General features: G+C 40.8%; 2 protein-coding genes across 5 annotated transcripts in view; both read right to left on the bottom strand.

Annotated features, from left to right (window-relative positions):
- Window positions 1–20,398, bottom strand: part of macf1a (microtubule actin crosslinking factor 1a) — a 140,516-nt gene that overhangs the window by 66,499 nt on the left and 53,619 nt on the right. For all 4 annotated transcript variants that reach the window (XM_079484509.1, XM_079484510.1, XM_079484512.1 and 1 more), the window contains 25 exons: window positions 19,647–19,724; window positions 18,951–19,043; window positions 11,039–11,205; window positions 10,844–10,956; window positions 10,613–10,719; window positions 10,387–10,506; window positions 9,963–10,058; window positions 9,572–9,699; window positions 9,357–9,450; window positions 8,420–8,574; window positions 7,918–8,329; window positions 7,140–7,217; window positions 6,614–6,775; window positions 6,398–6,502; window positions 5,527–5,622; window positions 5,308–5,433; window positions 4,705–4,857; window positions 2,187–2,341; window positions 1,917–2,043; window positions 1,644–1,827; window positions 1,398–1,564; window positions 832–1,010; window positions 589–727; window positions 297–490; window positions 55–214 (listed from right to left, as the gene is read on the bottom strand). In XM_079484509.1, coding sequence (XP_079340635.1) covers window positions 55–214; window positions 297–490; window positions 589–727; window positions 832–1,010; window positions 1,398–1,564; window positions 1,644–1,827; window positions 1,917–2,043; window positions 2,187–2,341; window positions 4,705–4,857; window positions 5,308–5,433; window positions 5,527–5,622; window positions 6,398–6,502; window positions 6,614–6,775; window positions 7,140–7,217; window positions 7,918–8,329; window positions 8,420–8,574; window positions 9,357–9,450; window positions 9,572–9,699; window positions 9,963–10,058; window positions 10,387–10,506; window positions 10,613–10,719; window positions 10,844–10,956; window positions 11,039–11,205; window positions 18,951–19,043; window positions 19,647–19,724 — 3,588 coding nt within the window. The remainder of the gene's footprint in view (window positions 1–54; window positions 215–296; window positions 491–588; window positions 728–831; window positions 1,011–1,397; window positions 1,565–1,643; window positions 1,828–1,916; window positions 2,044–2,186; window positions 2,342–4,704; window positions 4,858–5,307; window positions 5,434–5,526; window positions 5,623–6,397; window positions 6,503–6,613; window positions 6,776–7,139; window positions 7,218–7,917; window positions 8,330–8,419; window positions 8,575–9,356; window positions 9,451–9,571; window positions 9,700–9,962; window positions 10,059–10,386; window positions 10,507–10,612; window positions 10,720–10,843; window positions 10,957–11,038; window positions 11,206–18,950; window positions 19,044–19,646; window positions 19,725–20,398) is intronic.
- LOC306910429 (uncharacterized protein) lies at window positions 13,075–14,112 on the bottom strand (the record flags this gene model as incomplete). The annotated part of the gene is made up of 1 exon (XM_079485005.1): window positions 13,075–14,112. Exon 1 carries the CDS (start codon window positions 14,104–14,106, stop codon window positions 13,075–13,077), a length of 1,032 nt encoding a protein of 343 aa, XP_079341131.1. The 5' UTR covers window positions 14,107–14,112.

The following is a 20,398-nucleotide window of genomic DNA, read 5'->3' as shown; positions in this document are numbered from 1 at the left end:
ATGTAGCAAAAACATTGTGTCAACCCATTGTGTTATATTCAAACACCTTCTCACCGTTTGCTGTGCGAGCTGCTCTGACAGAGCCCTGCTGTCCGTCTGCTCAGGCTTTGTGTTTTCCTGCTTTTCCGTGGTTTCCTCTATCCAGCGGATGAGAGAGTCGTGTCCTTCTCTGTACTGCTGCAACACTGAGCCCAGCATCTCTAGATCCGCTTGCCTGAAGGCCATTGAAATACATCTTAAGAGTTTGAACTAATTATCAATACGTTAGAAGTTAGTTTGACCTCTTCTCAACTCACCGCGTCTCCATTTGCCGCCGCACTCCGCTCCATCTCTCAGTGAGCTGTTGCGCTTTCTCCTGATACCGGTCTAGTTCAGGGCTACGGTCGGTGTGAAGCTGGCTGAGCTGGTTTCCAGCCTCTTTAGCCCGCTGGACCTCTAAACTCAAAGTCTGGAAGATGGGATCTTGCTCCTGGAGCTCAGAATGCCATTTCTGGAAGCGTGTGAGAAACGAAGGTGTCATGCCCAATGATTTCCAATGATGTAAAACATGGTAAAACAAACTTCAATGAGTGAATGGTTGTGTCTCACCTTTAACTGCTGTCCCAAAGCGTGAATCGCAGCAGCATCTGCAGGCACAATATCCTCTTCGCTCAGTCGACTCTCATACTTGTTCACCTGACTTTCAGCTGCCTGCAGGCTTCTCATCAACACATCCACTGTCTTTAATCTGGCAGAGAGACGGCACGTTCAGACTCATGCTCGGTAAAAGCTAAATTATCAATGTCAGACAAATAACTAGAGCTGGCATGTAAGTGCAATGAATAGACTAACTTGTGCAGATAAACAGAAGAGAGGGAGTTGAGTTTCTCAATGTGCTCCACGGCCAGGTTGAGCTCAGAGCGCAGAACAGGAACGCTAGAAGAGGTGGGTTTCTCCTCAAAAAACGTCACGCAGCGACGAGACACCTCACCCAAATCTGACTGAAGACCCTTTAGATCTTGCTGTAGTCTCTGCAACAACATGACGCACAAACCAATCGCACCTCACACCAGACTTCTTTATATTACAACCCGATGGAATTAAAACTTGACTTCTGAATTAATCTGTATGCCAGAGTTTGCAATGCAAATTTAAAAATACACTTTTTGGGGGTAAAATAATAAATACATTGTGTTCTTAATGGCAATGTAAATATTGATGTTAAAAAGAAATTTATTGAAGTATTTTTTATTTACTTTTCTATCTTTTTTCAAAACAATTGTTAGAAAGTATACTTTTAAAGCACAGATTGGTTAAAAAGGTGGGCTGGTCACTACTGTGCATGAGCTAAAATGACCAAAAACAGTCATCAAGACTACTGACCAGTAGAGGGAGCAGTTGTACAAGTCTTTGCTCACCTCTTGCTCAACTATGTTAACCGCACTGTCTACCACATCTCCAGATATACCACTGGATTGTGGCGTCTGTATGCCTCGCATCAGTCTGCTCTCCGCATCCTCCAGGTGCGATTTGATGCTCTGCAGCTCTGAGAGATAGGCGCGAGAGACTGACTCGTCCTTTTCCACTAAAATACATAAAAACATGCTTAGCATCCTTTCAAATGCTTTTACAGCATATGACTGATGTATTCCAACATTGCCTACCCGTCTCCAAGGACACCAGCAACGTTTGACAATGTTCACGGCAGTTCTCTGCTTCCCTCTCTAGCTCGCGTCGTTCAGCCGGTGTGAAAAGGGAGCTCTCACGACTGTCCGTCAGGAAGTCGGACAGGTGGGCGTCCAGGTGGTCCAAAGCTTGCTGCCTCTCCTCTGGGGTCTGCAAGCGCATCTGCAGTAGAATAAGATGATCGAGACAAATCTTTAAAAGTATTCCAACCAGAGAATTATGGGATGATCATTGAGATTTGTGTTACGTACTTTATCTAAGCTCCAGGAGGATATGTTTTGTGTGTCTTTCTGCAGGTAGTGCCAGGAAACGATGCTCTTCATGTTGACATGTAGCTGGTGCCAAAGAGACATGACGTCCTGATACATCTGCTCCATTCTATGTATAGATACAGGCACACAGTGGTTTTCAACATCAAATAACAATGCAAGCAAAAATGAAGTATCATGTGCATTAGGCCTCTCAACGCGGATCCTCTGTAATGTTATTGGGGGTTAGCAGTAAGGATGTGCGTGTTGTACCGGCTGGAAGTGTCAATGGCCTCCTGATTGGGTGGAGGGATGCTGAAACATACGGATGGCACCATGGCCTCATTTCCTGTAGGACTGATGACCTTCCACTTAGTCCTCTGAGAGTTATCCTCCAATACACACTCCTCTCCTTTACCGATGGTGATCTGAGAGAGAGACATGGGGATGGATGGATGGGGAGAAAAGAAGGAACATGGCAGGTGAGGGAGAGAAGTTTTGAAATAATTGAGCAAATGCGAATTGCGGGCCAATAAATTGAAAAGTAAAGCGTTTTGAAATGTCAGCCAAATGAGGAGGAATAATATGTAAATGCTAATGGCCTTGATATGAGTTGAGTAATGTGAAGTATACATTTAGTGAAATAATGCCTCTCTGCACTACTATATTATTGCAACTCACCTTGCAAAAAGTGTTGTCATTGCAAATGAATTATCTGAAATAAAATCTTGCCTTTCACCCTATAGCTGTGTCCTGACTAACATTAAAGCTGATGACCATTAATAACCTATAAGGCAACATAAAACTTAAAGCTTTAAATGATTCAAGCAAATTACAAATCAAAAATATATGAGAGCACTTTCTCTCTCACCCTATTCCTTGCACACAAAGCACATTACGGTCCAACATCTATTGCATAACAGGAAGGGAAAACAGTGATAGTAAAGGGACACCACCTGCTTGTGACTGATAAATGCTTATAAAAGTATTCTTCTATAGAAGATACATGACTCATTTATCTTCATGAGTGCACGCTTTTTAATGGGTGCTATTATACACATTATTGCCTTTCCTGTTATGTGGTATATTTTAATTCCTCCATTACATATATTGTGCAAATACAAGTTGATTACTTGTTTAAATTACTTTAAACCTCTAACTAAAAACAGAGCATAAATGCTGAAAATACTTATGTCCTATGCTCATGCATTTCCTATTCAAACAGCAAGTCACCGCCAGAACATATTAAACAGCTCATCTCTTCTATCAAAGGAACTTTAAAGTTGCAATAAATAGTATATGGGACATCTGAGGTGAACCAGAGGTCCCTTGTGTGCAGGGCCAGGCCAGAGAGCAAAGGTCAGAAGAGAAAAACGGGCGGCAATAGTACCTGAGAGTTGGCCTTGCCCATCCCCGCAGACACACATACAGAGGAAGGGAGAAGGAAAGGGAACGGAGAGAGAAAAAAGGGTTAAATTGAGGAATAAAGGAAAGACAGGAGGATTGAGGGAGGGCAGAGAAAGGGGGTGGGATTATTTTGGGCATTTATTAAATCTCGCCTGACTGACATAATATGATCAAGATGAAAGAAAAGACTTGGGGCCACAGCGTGAAGTATGTCTGAATATTCAATAAACGGCAGTATCTCTTGAATTCACTTTAATGAAGTAGATATTAAAGAGGGGTCGGTTCAAACAATCTGCATCTGTTTTCCATATTGTATGACTTAGAGAGCTTTTGTGGCTATTTTAAAGCTGTAAATTAAGAGGGACAAGACTGCTTGTGGCATCTATCCATGGCCTTTAAGATTTTAGACTACTCTTAAAAATGTAAAATCATAAATCTTTAAAACCATATCTAGAGCTACCTCCTATTATCCCAAAATGGGTTGTCATTACTCAGAAAAAGAATTGAATTAGGAACTTGAGAAAAAGGTCAAACTAAATTCAAGTTAATTTTTCTCACCCCATGGACAGATTTTGCTTGTTTTTACCATAAACTTACTTAATTCTTATATGATTATTCATAAAACAAGACTAAATATCTTAGGTCACTTTTCTTGTCAAGGTATTGTATATTGATTAAAGAAAATTTTAAAACTTTTGACTAAAAACAAGAGTAATTTTACAGCGGTATATCTGGAGATGTGTAATTTTAAGTTACAAAGTGGAAAAATGCTTTACATTGATGCACTAAATGGAAAAAAAACGCAAGCTAAAATAAAGTATATACAATAGGTGGTGTAGGACTAGACTGAAGGAATTTAAACTGAGAAACTGAAGTAGGATCACATTGATTTTCAATTTCACTTCAAAAATGTATTTCATTACAAATTATTTCAATCCAATGTTATATATATATATCGCTGCTGTCCATCTGAAATCTCATGTCTCCACATATTGTGATTTTTTTAAATAATCATAAATTATTATTATTAGTCATGCTTTATGTTTGTCACTGGGTCTTGCAAATATTTAACAAATACAAAGCATTAAAACGTGTTTGTAAACTTTATACTTTTTAAATGATCAAATAATGTATTGTCTGTGTTTTTTCATTTCCTGAAAAATAGTGAATTTGGACACCTGAAGATTTGGACACAGCGGCGATATATTGTGCTTTTCCCATTTCCAAATGATTCAAAGTAGCTTCCAAAAAAGTGTATAATGTAAATCTTAGATCAGAGTGATCTTAGGTCAGTTTCAAAGAGGGTTCAATGCAGGGTTGTGATGTGGAAAGGACAGACAAAGCAAGTAGGTTGTGATTGTAAGATATCTGGAGTGTCATATACCTCGATTTGCCGGTAGTCACAGATGGCACGAATGGGCGTGGTGGTACCCAGGTTACTGTCAGCGCTACGTGGGCGCAGCTGGACCACAGATTTGGCCCGGCCTACAAGACTGGCCACTGTACTGCGGTATTCAATCAGTTGTTCTTTCTCCTCCTGAACAAATATCAAAGAAAACAATTCTTTAAAACTTTAGGAAATGACATTCTTACTAAGCATTTTTGTCGTGTTTTTTTTTTATTATCTGAAATATACAATTACTTGACAGGAAAAGTGACCTACGATATTAAGTCTTTTAGATTGTATGAATAACACTCAATCCTATCATTGGAGATTGCGATTTAGCATTTATGTCAATGCAAAACTTGAATCTAAAACTTGTGCCAGCTCTTCTCCATATGGCTATGGATTATTTGCCTAATGCTCAGCCCACCCTGAGCAACTCCTCTCTCATGACACCATCTGCTGTATACAAGGATACTCACCTACCCCTCTGCACCTATGAATTCCTCAACTGCATGGATTACATTATCGCAAATAATTCAGAATTTCCCATCAATAACGAAAAAGAACGTTTTAATATATAGATCCAGAAGACTGTCCCACCATTGAGTCCTGCAGCAGGTCTTCTAATCTGCCGAGTCTGCTGTTTTTATCACAAGTGTATTGTCTCTTAATGGTGTCTTGAAGTTGGCGTAGGTAGCTTTCACATTCCCGCGTATCACTCATGAACTATAAAACAGACAAGTTCTTTTTTATAAAAAAAATACATTTTTAAATGGAAAGACTTTTGAAAACTGAAAAAAATTCAGCTTGATTTGGCACCTGGAAGTAAGAAGTGTTGTCCTTGAGATGTTGCTCCACACATACGCAAAGCTCTTTCACCCACTGCCACTGCGTCTGAAGGGCAGCACTGTAAGCCTGAGATTGAAAAGAACAAAACTGTTCATCAGGACTAGGAGTTGCTTCATTTCTGATTCGTACCAAACCTGCATGTCTTTCCAAACCAACCATGTCCTCGATTTAGAACATTGAGACTGTGCATGTTGACAGAATTATGTTTTTTAAAGATTTATTTTTGCCGTTTTTTAGCCTTATTTGTAATGTACAGTTGAAGAGAGGACGGGAAGTGGGAAAGAGAAGGGGGAGGGTTTGGGGAAAGGACCACGAGTCGGGATCGGGTCACCCCAAGTGCGCATCATGTCAGAGAACTTGCCTGAATCGGCTACGAAAGAATTGTTATTTTTATTTTAACTATTCCTTTTTATGTCAAGTAAATTAATAAGTTGACGACCAAAGAAGTTTGTTAAAGTTGGCATGAAACAGAAGTTGCAGTGTTTTTATTTTAGAATTGTGACATATTAGAAATGGCTTTTAGCAGTAGAAAAAATGTAGGACGGGCATTATTTTGTACATTGAGAATTGATTGAATCCTTTAGAGTCGAAAGCCTGGCCATTGGACAGTCAATAACGTCCCTGCCCAGATCGAGACATGTCATTAAGAGAAGAAATGCAGTTTGGAAAGATCATGAGAGCACATGAATTAAGTCATTAATAGTAAATACTGCAATATTTTATAAAATATAAGAATTTTTTTTAAATCTGAAGTAATAACATAAAAAACTATTAAAGAATAAAGGCAAAAACAAAAATACGAAAGATTACGATTTTATTGTGACTTTAATATTTATCTTACCTCAACTGTTTGTTTCGCTGGATGGTTCTCTTGACGCAGACGATCAGCAGTCTCCTGGATGGAGATCATCACTTCCTGTTTCTCCTCCAGCTCTGACCTCATTTCCTGAGAGAGGACAAAACACATTAGGGCAAAAAGAAAGTGAACATAGTACGAATAAAATAACACATTAATAATCTGCGTTTATATTTCAACTAAATATAGATGTACTCTAACAGCATATTGCTCTTTTTTGGCAGCCATGTTGGTGTTGCTATCGCTCCAGTCGAAGGCCAGCTCCTCCTCCTCCCTCTCATTGAGCCAGATCAGCTCCTCGGTGCAGTGGGACACGAAAGCTCGAAGGCTCTCCAGGCAACGCAGTCGCCATGACGAATGTTCCTGCGACAACAGAAAAACCATTCATAACGCCACGATGCAAGCAAAGATCAGATGCTTTCTCTGTGGTAGGAAACCATGGCGAGTTGGACCCAAAGGTCCACTCCCTTGTCTTTGAACAATCGCTTTTCTTTATGGAGAACTGATTTGGTTAAATTTAGAAGATGTGTGTGTGTGTGTGTCAAGAGCAGGTGTTGTTCAGCACTCTTATGCACGTCACACTTCAGCATTCTGTCTTTGTAAGCAGACACACTCTGTCACACCCTGATGAGATTAAGGAGCGAATGATATCCATAATACAGAGTCTAATACACTCAAAATACACTCACATGTGGCTGCTTACCATATATTTAAAGAGAAAACTCACCAGCAGTTTGCAATACTGGTTCTCCAGCTTGGACGTAGTATCAGAATAACTGCTACGTAAACTGGTTGAGACCCTTGACTGGGAGAGAGAGAACATGAAGAAATGACAACTGCTTATGAAAAGTTGTAAAATGTATAGTCACACTTAGGGCTGAAAATGTGCATAGCAAGTTTAAAGGAATAGTACACCCAAAAATGAAAACCTGAAAGGGATAATTCACCCAAAAATGAAAATTATGTCATCATTTACTTGTTCTTGGTTGGAAGTTGTTCTACTAAACACAAAGGAAGATTTTCGGAAGATTGTCAATAACCAAAAATATATCATCCCCCATTGATTGCCATAGTAGGGAAAATAAATACTATGGGAGTAAATGGGGGATAAGATCTGTTTGGTTACTGACATTCCTTCAAATATCTTTCTTCGAAGACAATTATATAGGTTTGCAACAATCTGAGGGTGAGTAAATGATGACAGAATTTTCTTTTTTTTTGGGTCAACTGTGCCTTTAAAAAGTTATTTCAAACCTGTATGGCTTTCTTTCTTCTGCAGAACACAAAAGAAGACATTTTGGAGCTTATTAACAAAAAACACTGGACCCCTTTGACCTCCATTGTATGGACACAAAATTACTTAAAATATCTTCTTTTGTGTTCCACAGAAGAAAGACTCATATACATGTTTTAAAAGACAGTGGATAACTGCTTTTTTATTTTTGGATGAACTGTCCGTTTGAAAACAAAAGAAAGTGTTAAACAGATTCTCAAACATTTAGTACCTCATAATTTCGAGCCTCTTTGAGGCTACCCAGAAGATCCTCCACTGCTTTGTGAATGATATTGTGATCCTGCAGATGCTGTTCTACAGATGGCAGGTCTGAACCCCACTCTGCCCGCTCCAACAGATCCTGCGTCTCTCCCACCCAACCAAGCAGCTCGTAGATGAAGCGCAGGCTTCCTTCATCTTCTGAAGATGACATGGCAACCAGGTCTGCGCGAGACATGGGCCGTCTGAGCAGCGACGCCACAGCGCCCGCCGCCCCCAGCAGTGTCTGTGCTCCCAGAGTGGCGAGACCCCCTAAAGACCCCTTCTGCTCTCCCAGCAGACCTCCTGTGGAGAAATGACCCCTCCTGTAAACGCTGGCACACTGCAGGCGCAGGGAGACCAGCTCCTCCTGCAGACACGATACCCTACGAGATAGAAAAGAATAATTCATTGGTTAAATTCAGGACAGCACCCTTAGTCTCATCCACACTTTAAAAACAAATTCTCTCTATTACCTGAATGCCAGCTGTTCAACTTGGTAGTATTTCTCATCTCTAAGGACCTGCAGGTCAAGGTGAAGCTGTCTGACAAGATCTTCACAGTCTTGCAGATACATTCCCATTTCATTCTCACATCTCACAGGCTGCCCGTTCTCCAGCTGAGACACGTCCTGTGGGAGAAAAGAAAACATGGATTCATAAGGTTCTACAATCACACAAGCGTCTCTGTATGGAGTGCAGCAAAATAAGCTGAATCATAGTGGAAGACCATCTCTGCTCAGTGTGAAACACAAGAGCAGTAGCTCTTTAATATTATAAAGTTTTCATAAAGAACTGTATAGATTGCCGCAGGGATGACATATGTATGCCAACGCGGAAGTTAGCGCCGGATTTTCCATATAGACATTTGGAAGATCGCAAAAAACAAGCTCTGTGATTTATGATTCTTACAAATTATGAGGCTATTAATAGACTACACTAAGGTCGCTCTGTATCAACATCACCACCACCAACCCTCTGACAACTCTTTCAAACTTTTTAAATAATATGAATACTTTGTAAATTAATCCCGATCCACTTTTTTTGAGATTTGTGCCCATGTAACATTATTTGTGAGATTTTAAAGCGTGACAACGTTTACTCTCACAGACAATGTACTGTATGTGGTCGCTTTCAACAACTTGTTAGCAACCGAGAGTTTTAAGACATGTAAAAGCTTTAAAACTCAAAAGCGGAATACTGGTGTGTTATATATTGTAAAACAAAACTTAAAAAAACCCCAGACCGTATTTCAGCTTTTTAACCAAAAACTCGGGGCTATGGAACCGAAAGTGCTAAAATTATAACTCGCTTCTGGGTTTTACTTACAAAATTTCGAGATCCTTGCCGTTACTTAATTTTACATAACATTTGTGTGTGCTCTGGATGAGTGATGTGTTAAAAGTCTACTCACAGCCTGCAGAGTGTTTTTGGCCAACGTCAATTTCTCCTCACAATCCAGAGCCATGTTCTGAATCTTATTGGCCATTTGCAGGAGTAACTCCAACCTAACAGAACATCCACAATCGCAAGGTTACATACAGATAAACATATAAAATACAAGAGCTCTTAAAATTATAAACGCCGGCATCATCTCAGTCATGTCTTTCTGGAGGTGGAGTCACTGACCTCTCCACAACAGGTCTCATTGCCTTCTCTCTCTCCAGCATCTCCAGGATCAGTTTTCCCCATTCCTCCTCCAGGTCGTTGGGATGTAGCCCTTGGGGCAGCTTAATACGCCCGAACTCTATCCACGCCTACACACAACTCATAACATCAAACATCTTAAAAAGCTCAAGACGAAGCATTTTTCATTTTTTTATTTCTGCATATGTTCCCTTTCATTATTCCACCACTCCCACATGGCAACGATGCGCTCTACATTAGCCCGAATCTGTTCATGCGCTGCTCCACTGTGCCTTTTGTGAACAGTATAGCCCACATTTAGCTGCAGAATCAAGGTCAACCTCAATCTCTCTGTCTCGCTGTCGTTTTCACTTCGTAATGGTCTCTCTCTCACCTCCAGAAGCTTGTAGAGGTGCTCGATGTGGGTCTTCTCTCCCTCTTTGGCAGGGATCTCTGTCTCCTTGAAATGGACATATTCATTGTAAAGTGCCTAGGGAAAAGAGGACATTTGGTAAACAGCCAAGTAGGATCACGTTGAAAGGCGATTAGCATTCGCTTTTGTGGTAAAGTAAGCCCTTATTCCAATTCTTTCTGTCACATTTGCTCTGTTCCAAAACCTAGCGAGCTACCAGTGGAGGAAAAATATCAGGCTGTCATTGATCTGGTGTCTTGCATAGTGATATTTACAATATGTGGGGTACCAGGATTCTGCCCATGTAGTGCGTTCCAAATGAATGCCTTTTTTAAGTTGTATGAGTATTCTGTCTTGGATGCCTTCAGTAACATCCTTTTTTTTAAATGAATGATTATCTTCTCACCTTGAGTTCCACAGGATTGTGGGGGAAGCTTCTGTTGGCCATGAGGGCCGTGTGTTGCCTGGTCCACTGCAGCAGAGAGGAGAAGCCAGACTGGTACTCTGGCCATCGCTGGCCAACATCCTGAACAACAGAAACAGAGATGAATGTAAAGGAAGATCACATGGGCACAACAGAATTTGAACATCTTCTGTGAACGGCCTTTAGGTGAGGTGTAAAGTGAACACACATGTGCTGAAATGCCTTCTCCACCCTCCGGGATCTTAGGGAAAGCATCGTAGATGGATGAGACGTATGTGATGACAGACTTCTCGTCGGGCGAAGGCACATCCACATCTGATGCAGAGGAAAATAATATAGACATTGAAAAGGGGAAAGAGAATGGAGTAAGATGATTAGCAAACTAAATAAATCAGATTTGCTAAAAGAACACAACAAAAACAGAAGACACCAATGTTACCTTCAGAGTCTAGAAGTCGTGTTACCCCTAAAGACTCGGCAATCTCAAAGGCCTGTTCAAGGTTCTCACGGCTACTCTGTTGCGCGACCACATCCATGTCAATCAGGTCCGGCCTTAAAAACACAAAGCCATCGCATCTGTGTTAACATCCGTGTGTGCCTCAAAGTACTTAAACATGTCTGTGCGTGTTTATACCTGTATCTGTGCAGGAGAGCATTGAATAAGCGTCCATCGCTCCAGCATGAGGAGAAATTGACGCAGCGCAGACCAGGATAGCCCTCGGTGGCTTGTTGACTCCATATTAACAGTTTCTCTTTTGCCGTGAGGTCACTTGATTCACCGCTTACATAGATCTCTGAGATCTAAAGAATCAGATAAGATGTTATTGACTGACATCTTGAATTACTTTGCGTAATGGTTTGTCTTTATTTTTCTGTTCTGTATTTATGCATTTCCTGTTAAAAAGAACACTGAGGTCCAACATTAAGTTTTGAAGATAGAGAATTTCGTATTAAGTTGTAATAGTAAAGAAAGAGAGGATGAAATTAAAAACATACATTTCTATATTTCTTTAAAAGAATGACCCACAGCTTGACCACAAACCCCTCACTTATGCTTTTCCTCTGCTTTTCCACTTACTCTTGACAAAGGGAGCCAGTATTTGCAGTTTATGTCTGTGCCAGTCTCTAATCTGTACCCTATTGTCATTCCACTCATGCACATCACATCCAAACCCTTCTCCCTTTTCTTTTGCAGCAAACAAGGGATCACTTGCAATGAACATAAATAGCAGCAAAACTACAGTCAAGCGTAGAAAGTAAAACCACAGATCTGCACAAAGCCAATGTGGTGCTAAACTGTTGACTTAAAAGAACAGCAACTATACTGGTCTGAGCCGATTACGCTAAAGGTGCTTATACGATAAAGGTTTCTGGTCCAATTAACTGGTGTTAGCCATGAAAACGCACCCAGGCACTGGATTACCATCATTTCAGGCAAGACTGAGTCAAACCAGTCTTCAAGACAACCGAGTTAACCAATATAATACAGCAATGTGCAGACATGCCGTGAACGCAATACATACAATAGACAGGTCATACAGTGAAGCAGTGATACTGTATTTCAATCAGAGCATGGATCAATGAGTTTGTGATGTAACACTAGTCAAGAAAGTAATGCTTTGCCCTCAATAGTCTCATTAGATCACAGTAAACACTGAGCATACTATCACCTGATAAACCAACATACACACTAAAGTAATTTAGTTATAAGGGTAATTAGAGGATATCCTGTGACTAACTCTATAAGTAATATAAAACAATTGAGGATAGGGTGACTTCAAACAAAAACCATAAAACAAACACAAGACAAAGCAACCAATATTAACATGCAAAAAAGAAAGCCAGCAAAAAAATAAAAAAGCAGACATTTCCCCTGAGGAAGATTGCAGGAGGCCTGATAATGCCTATATAAAATCCATCTTTTTTTATTTGTGGGGAACCACAGCGATGACGTCATGACTGCAGCTGGCACACACTGTCCTCAACTCCAGTGCACAAGTGCTACATAGATCAAAGAGCCTGCATTCAACCATCCACTCTTTGATGTGTATCTTTGGGCGTGTGCATGATGGCATGTATCCACGTTGATGCTACGCTTCATATTTCTGGTACGGCAGCAACATAACTAGCCTGGCCAGGTAATACACAGTGCTATTGCTAGAAGACAAAAATTTCTCTACAGCAATGAAACGCATCTCTCCCTAATAACCTCCATCAACTATGAGTTTTAAATGTGCAGGTGGAGCAGCCAGCATAGGACGGCAATTAACACACAACAACAAACCTTACAATGGTGCAGAGAGAGAGAGAGGCTGAGAGAAACTGAACAGCTGACAGTGTGCCTGGGAACGTCACAAGCCATCACATCTTTAGCAGCACCAAGCAGCTCCACTCCAAGGAGTGGCAAGAGTGACAGGAAAGAGAGGGGGTGGTGTAAGAGAATGAAAATAATGAGTGAAGGGAAGAAAAGGACCAGGAAGTGTGGAGGAGAGATGGTCTGGTCGGTAGTGATTAGGCTCCTGGGACAGGAAGGATGTAAAGATGCTGTGTTGTACAATCTTTATAGGAAATGCAATAAAAACACAAAGCACATGTACACACCCCATTCATAGTCATAGACGAGTTCTGTCTGCTTTTATCTCTCCTCTGTTAATGCAACATGAAAGACTTTCAGACAAACAAAAAGAGAAAGAGTCTGACCTGGGTGGGACCCTGAGTTGGTTTCTCTTGTGGGGAGATGGGACTCTCCAGCACAGAAGAATCAAGAACTTCAGAGGAACTCCCCCAATCAGTCTGAATGGCTGCTCCTGCCTCGGGTGAGGTAAGAGGCACATCGCTAGCATAACCTGAAGACTGAGGGTCTTGCGTTGGAAGGCCAAAACCATCGGTCATTTGAGCGGTGTTGTCCAATAGGAAATCAGTCCCTTTTTTTGTTAGAGCTGCAGCTGTTGGGAGTGGTCGTCCTTGATTTGTGGACACTTGAATTTTCGTGATATGCCCTGAAACAGGAGACGCAGCTGGAGGTTCCAAATGGACCTCAAGTTCTTTGTCACGCCACACAGGCGACCCGTATTCCCTTGGGTAGACAGTGCGGACCACACAAAGCTGTCCTCCAAATTCGCGTATGTGGACCACTCCCTTTTTTTCAGAATCAGGGTCTTCAAACTTCAATTCACTTCGCCCATGAACATTTTCCCCTTCCTCTTCAGTTTCCAAATCTCCACGTTTGGAGAGTAAAAGGCACGGCCTCTTTAATACCCCCTGCACACGCTCCCGTACCTTGCAGACTCTGCCTCCTCCAGGAGTTGTGTTGACTTGCACTTGAGGCTCTTCACAGAGTCTTTCTATCTCAAGACCTCCCATCCACGCAGGACTGGGATATGGGGATAAAATGGCCATCTTGCTGCCCCGCAATGTCCCTGTGCTTCCAAATATAGGGGCCATCCCAGGGACGAGGACTACGTTGGTGGGCGTTTCAGTTTCGGAAACTCCAGATTTGGAGGATTGCTTAGTAAGTTCAATACTTCCACCTTCGTATTCTTCAAAGGCATGGCTTCTCATGTCCTCCCCTTCCGCTCCTTTTAACTTGTGTTTGGCCTTTCGTTTTCGCCTAAATCTGAGTCTTTTCTTGTGTGGCAGTGGTACAGCACCACCTGGCCCAGAATCCCTTGGTTGTTTCACGCAACCAAAAGAGCTCCCCATATCTACTACAGATATAGGGAGAAATTCAAAGCAAAAGCAAGGAAAGAATCGACAACAATGAGAGTATTTCAGCAAAACAGTAAACCTGGGGTTGTTTGAATTGAAATTTAGTGATTAATCCATAATGAAAACAATGATACAACAATTCAACAAATGCAGATGGGTGAAGAAGGTATTAATTTCAGGTTCTTACAAAATTTGCCAGTTTCAGACCTACAGTTGTGAAACAGGCTATTCCTCTTGTCAACTGGTATTCCTTTTGTGTTTTTAGGAAATTTTTCATTTGACAGCCCTTTACCCAGAAGCTTTAAGCACGTCTTTAAGACATGCTGCATATAGTTTAGTGTACTTTATAAAATATTGAAATCCAACATTAAAGCTCTGGTCTCGCCGATGATGCAGAGCTGGTGCAGTGTCAATTACAATAAAGAGTAAAGGATCTAGCCCATTTTTTATGCCATGTAGAATAGCAGGCCATTAGTCATGATCCTCAAGGACCCACCAGCCTACCGCTGATATTTCTCATGCTGAGAACCAAGACTGAACTGCAATGCAGACAGACATTGTTTTTTTTAGTTGCACGCACACACTCAACATCTCACGACACATCCCTGCCACAAGAAGGTCGGCAGTCCTCATTTCACACAAGACCACAGTTCGGAAACAACGTTTATTCTTCTATCACAGGATGTCCAGTAAAACGTGCCTCTGCAGATTTCTTTAGCATACATTATTGATAAACGCACTCCATCAGTTAGGGCAGTTAGTGTAGACGTTGTAGTGTTAGTTGTGCTGTGAGAATGTGTCTCAGATCAGCTGCTAATGGACAAAAGTGCACAGTCAGGCAATCCTCCGGTCTATGCTCAATTTAGTCACAGCCAAACAGAGCTTAGCGTCTCATGTTCCCATCGTCACCTAATCAGGTGATGTTTAGTCTTGGCATCACACCTGTGGCTGTGTATGCAGCTCCGCTGTATGTTAGCTCCATTAAAACAAGTTTCCAGACATTGAAGAGAATGAATTGGAGGGGTTAGGTACAAAGTGTGTCGTCTCTGCTGCTACAAGAACTGGCATCCCATACCCCGACGCAAGCACATTCGGATCAACACATAAGACGGGAACTGCTGTGAGTGAGGACCTCACCTTCAGGATGCAAAATTCAATAACCACTTTCCTCCTGCTGAGACCGCTGGGTGCCGTTAAGCACATAGTCCGATCACACTTATATGGCAGTCGAACTTTCAGTCCATCCCATCTTTTTTCTGTGTATAAACAGCGTATGTCCCAGGAAACGAGAAACAAGTCAAGGTGCCGCTCCCTGATGTTGGCGATTTTCCTCTGGCTATGGAATCTAATTAGAGCACCGCCAGGACAGGGCTGGGGCGGGTGTCCGAACTATGCCCGCTGAATGAGAAGAGGAAACGAAAAATCCAGGAGTTCTCCTCCACCTGAAGCTGCATCGCTATCCGCAAACCGGTCGCCTTGTGGGTGTTGAAAAAAAGCGCAGCTCCATCAGTTGAGCATGGCTGAATTGATCCGATTGACACGGTGCTCCCCTTTGCACAACCACTGGGTGCGAACAAAAACGTATGTCATAGAGCTTACAAGGTTCAGCAATTCTGAACCACCTAACATTAAAGCATACGTGTCTCCTTGCTGTGACTGGAGAGGCCTGCGGGTGACGGAGAAAGCCAGGGGCTCCGGTAATAACAGGTTGCCTGTGTCCTCTCTCTCAGTTGCTGGGTAGCTCCTCTGCTCTCTCTGGCAGAGAAAAGAGCTTTATCTCTAGTCTGCTGCAGCCTCACAGAATACTCTACTGCTGCTTTAGCTTCCTCCTCCCTCTCCCTCTCCCTCTCCCTCTCGCTCCCTCCTCCTTTCTCGCTCTCTTTCTCTCTCCTCCTATCCATGTGCTCATCCTCCCTCCCACCTGCCTGCTCTTGCTCAGATGCCTGGTGAGCTCAGAGCACAACATACATGCACACATCAACCGCACCAATCGAATGGCCTTCAACTGCCAGCCTAGGAGTGCAAGAAATTATTAGATGTGACATTTAAATTCTTGCACCTGTAATGGACTGGAATGATAACTGGACCCAAAGATCAATGGGTGTGAATGAATAGTTCTGCCACAGACTGGTGTGAATAAAATGATATCTGTGCAAAGAATGAGATGTTTAAAGATAAAAGACCTTGTTCACTTCAAACCCTCAACCTTCACAACCGATCACACTTTGATGGAATCTGATCCTGTGACCCAGACCTACAGTATCATACGCAAATGTGATTGCATGGGCTGCTGATGAATTAACACGAAATAAATAACTGTGACACAACTGAAAATGAGCTGACACCGTATGTATTACATAAGCCAGACTTCATACTGTACTGTAACAGAGAACGATTTCTGTTTACAGATAGACAGCGACAAAAACACAGCGATCCGCTTTTTCTGCAGACAGAGGGCATACAATTTAAGCACACAACAATCCATGCCATACGATCCCACAGCCAAACCTTTTCATCAGACTGACATCAACTACAGCCAATTAGAGGAGTTCTTTTTAGGCCGATAAGGATAACCGATGATTCTTTAACATTGGACGCCGATAACCAATATATTGGCCAATAAACAGTATCTAGATACATTTCCTAAGACTGAAACAAAAGGCAAAAAGGGGACGACTGCTGTTTTATGAAAACGTTCACTGCAGAAAACAAGGTAACCGTTAGTTCTCCCTGAAAATCATGTACCAAGCCTACTTTCCAATCGTTAAAGATTATTTAACCTTCAAACTTTTCTGTTATATTATTTATTCAACAAACAAATTATGTTTGAATGATCACAATAGAAAGACAGATACTGTACTGTATTTTAACTGAGCAGAGTAAAACTGAAGTTGTTTAACCACAGGACAGTATTTATTTTATTACATTTTATGTCAATTGTATTATGGGCCGATACCGATTACATTAAAAATGATCATTTATCAGCCGATACCGATATGGCCGATAATTTATCGTGCATCCCTAGTTCTTTGTGTAACGGAGACAGCTGGCACACAGTGGAGTCGGATTAGTACTCTCCCTCAGGATAGACAAAAATACACCAGGTCCATACGGGGAACCAAAACACAATTCCGAAAGGGTGCATTTAGCCCAAATTACAGCTGTGGATGAAAGTGTCCCAGGGGGAGGTTGGGTTGTTAGCGTCTCTTGGCTGTGCAAAATAAAATTGTAAAGTGACACAAAGGGACTGCTATTAAAGGCTTTACTTCTCTGACAGAACAACAGCAAGCACTGACTCCTCCTAATTACCAACCTGTGCTGAAATGATCATTTAACATAATGTTCCCCAAATGATTCATGATATACGGTAAAATATTATGCTATGGCAATGTTGGCTGAAGTCAAGTAGTTTGCCGACAAGTAGTCACAACGTTTATATTCTTTCGTGCATCAATCTATACGATGTGTGATAAGTTTATTAATATAAATTGTAAACATAGTGAATCGCTTTGAAAGGACCCATTTTTTATCAGTATGTGTGTTTCAGCAGAATAAAACCCATAATCTTTGCAATGTTTACAATACTCAAACAGTTGAGCTATAGGAACACTGAATTCACATATACTTAGTATATGTATATACTTTTATAAACTATAGTTTTCATTCCAGAGATGTAATAATGTACAGCGCAGTACTCATGTGAGTGATCTGCTCTAATCATATCACAATTATTCGTCAAGATTACGGAGACTTTGTTTATAATCTCTTCTCTCTAATAAATGATATAAGTCACATTCTAGCACACTAGTCTCATTTGTATCTTTATGAGCCCTCTTCCTCCTTTAGTCTTTTCTTTTGCTGAATCATGCTGATTGAGTATGCTTTGGGGTCATAGCAATGCAATCTCCTTGGTAACCAGCTCCCTGTGTCACCTTGTGATGTCATCAACATGTTGATAATCACTATGCCCCCTGCTGGACATTTATGGAAATGTTCAAAGCAGTGTGGACGATCTGTTGCGTTGTCAGCCTAAGAGCTCTTAGATGGTGCATCAGGAAGGTTTTTATAGATTCTTATGTAAATATCATTTAATTTTCTTCTTATGATATGTGCTAGTCTCAACACAGGCAATGTGCTGATAATGGGTGACTTCAAATTGGCATTACAAATGTGATCCAAACACAGCTTATGAAAGGGCAAAAATTCATATTTTCATTACTTCAGAATAGATAAACTATCGTCAAATATTTCAATGATCAAACCTATTAAAATTTTACAAATATCTTACATACTGATCTTACATACAAGCTAAAAAGGACGGACACACAGATTCTCCCCGGCTTGACCGATAAGCAAAGAAAACAAGGTAATTACTTAAATTTGTTTTGCACAGTTTCATTCGTTTCTCAGTGGCTAGTCTAGAAGTGAAGAGTTCATTTGCAAAAGAGCAGATAACCCATGTTTTGATAATGTTCTAAAGTTTTTATTTCTTTGATTGTGTTCGCTGTTTTATGATGTTACTATTACTTAATTAAAACAACTCAACTGCAGTTTCATATATATTTCTTGGAATGCACAATAACAACATGATTTCTGAAAACGGACTGGAAGACATTTTTATGAAACACCACATAAACTGGCCCACGAGTGTACAAAAAGGGTCTAAGGTCAACATGATCATTATATTTTCTTCCCTTATTTTCTCCTCTCCTCAAGTAAATCCTACTTATGGCATCATCTTTGCCACTAACCTCAAAGTGGACCTATACGCAAAAAAATAAGCAAAAAAACCATGGCACTCTTTTCATTAAAAAGCCTTTGAAAAGAAAGGGACCTACCTGGAAGTGAAGGATGATGGTCCAGATCAGACCCAACGTCAGTTTTGGGTTCCCATCTGTGATGTCATCGTTACGTATATTCACCAGTTTGACCTACAACAAAGCAAAACAAGAATCTCACTAGTGGAAAATATTGAATACATTTTTTTGTATCTTAAAAATGATTCTATTTCATCTTTAATTCCATCCGTAGCAAATGTTTCTTTGCAATGTTTCTTTTGCTACACACACTAGTATCTCACTGCTAACAATGTCTATCTAGGGACTGGAAGAGTTAGACAATTGGAGGATATAATGTTATTTCAGGGCAGCTTTGGTTTGGGTTTCTCTCTCATGCTGTCAGAAGCTATATGTTTTGCTTTCGGAGATGGGTGCTGTTTGGCAGTTTGTCTGGTTTATGGACCCTAGGCTAAAGTGACACGAAAGAGGATATTAGACATCAATGCGGGTCATCTGAAAGCCCCGTAGACTGATAACGAAAATGAGACTGAGATATGTCTCTCTACAAATCTCTTGTTTTCTTCAATTTTGCATTAAATTGGTCCGGGGCTATAAACACTTTACAGTAGATATTGAGGGGTGAGATATCTCAAGAGGTCTATAGTGGCCCGAGAAAATGTGGAAAACACTTGTATTTTAAAGACTGAAAGTGTACTAAAGTGTTTTTGTTTACATATTTAATATATGTGTACATACCTGTCTCTGCTTGAGGAAGTCTAGTGCGATCTGCACATTCTGCAGTCGATGAAATCGCATTCGACCCTTTTCCCTGGGCTAGACAGGAAAGAGAGAGAGAGATATAAGGATGAGTGCACTCATAATCAGGATAAATTGGAGGTTCGGGAGACAACCGCTTTGTTACATTAGCAGCAGGCTGAAAGCAGAAAACAGCACACTGTAAAAAGACACAGGATCAGTCATTTAAAAAAGCAACAGACAAAGTTAACCGACCATGAAACTGTCGCCAATTTGCTAATCATTTAAACAACAAAACTAAACTGATTATTACATCATGCACCATCTTGAGATATTTCAAAACCTAGTAAGCTGTATACATGACACAGCATTTTAGAGTCATAAACGCTCTCCTAAAACGAAGGCCGTTTCGAAAGGAAGGTTAATTAAAGAAATAGTTCAACCAAAAATTTTTATTTTTGATCTAAACTTTGTTGTTCTGTTGAACACAAATGATTATATTTTGCATGAGTAGTTATAAGTCAATAGTGCCCTAGAACTGTTTGGTTATAATCATTCTTTCAAATATAACATATAACAATATAAATATAACAACTTTTCATTTGAGTGAATGACAGAATTTTCGGTCACAATTCAGTATGGGGGCAAATCTCGCTATTAACAAACCATGAACTACGACTTTTTCCCGAATAAACTCTTAATTTGTTGCTTATAAATAGACTGTAAGGTAGTTGTTAGGTTCAGGTATTGGG

The sequence above is a fragment of the Barbatula barbatula genome (genome assembly GCF_947034865.1).
Source record: "Barbatula barbatula genome assembly, chromosome: 21".
Lineage (NCBI taxonomy): Eukaryota > Metazoa > Chordata > Actinopteri > Cypriniformes > Nemacheilidae > Barbatula > Barbatula barbatula.
Note: the sequence above shows the minus strand (reverse complement) of the source record. Positions and strands in the feature narration are given on the sequence as shown.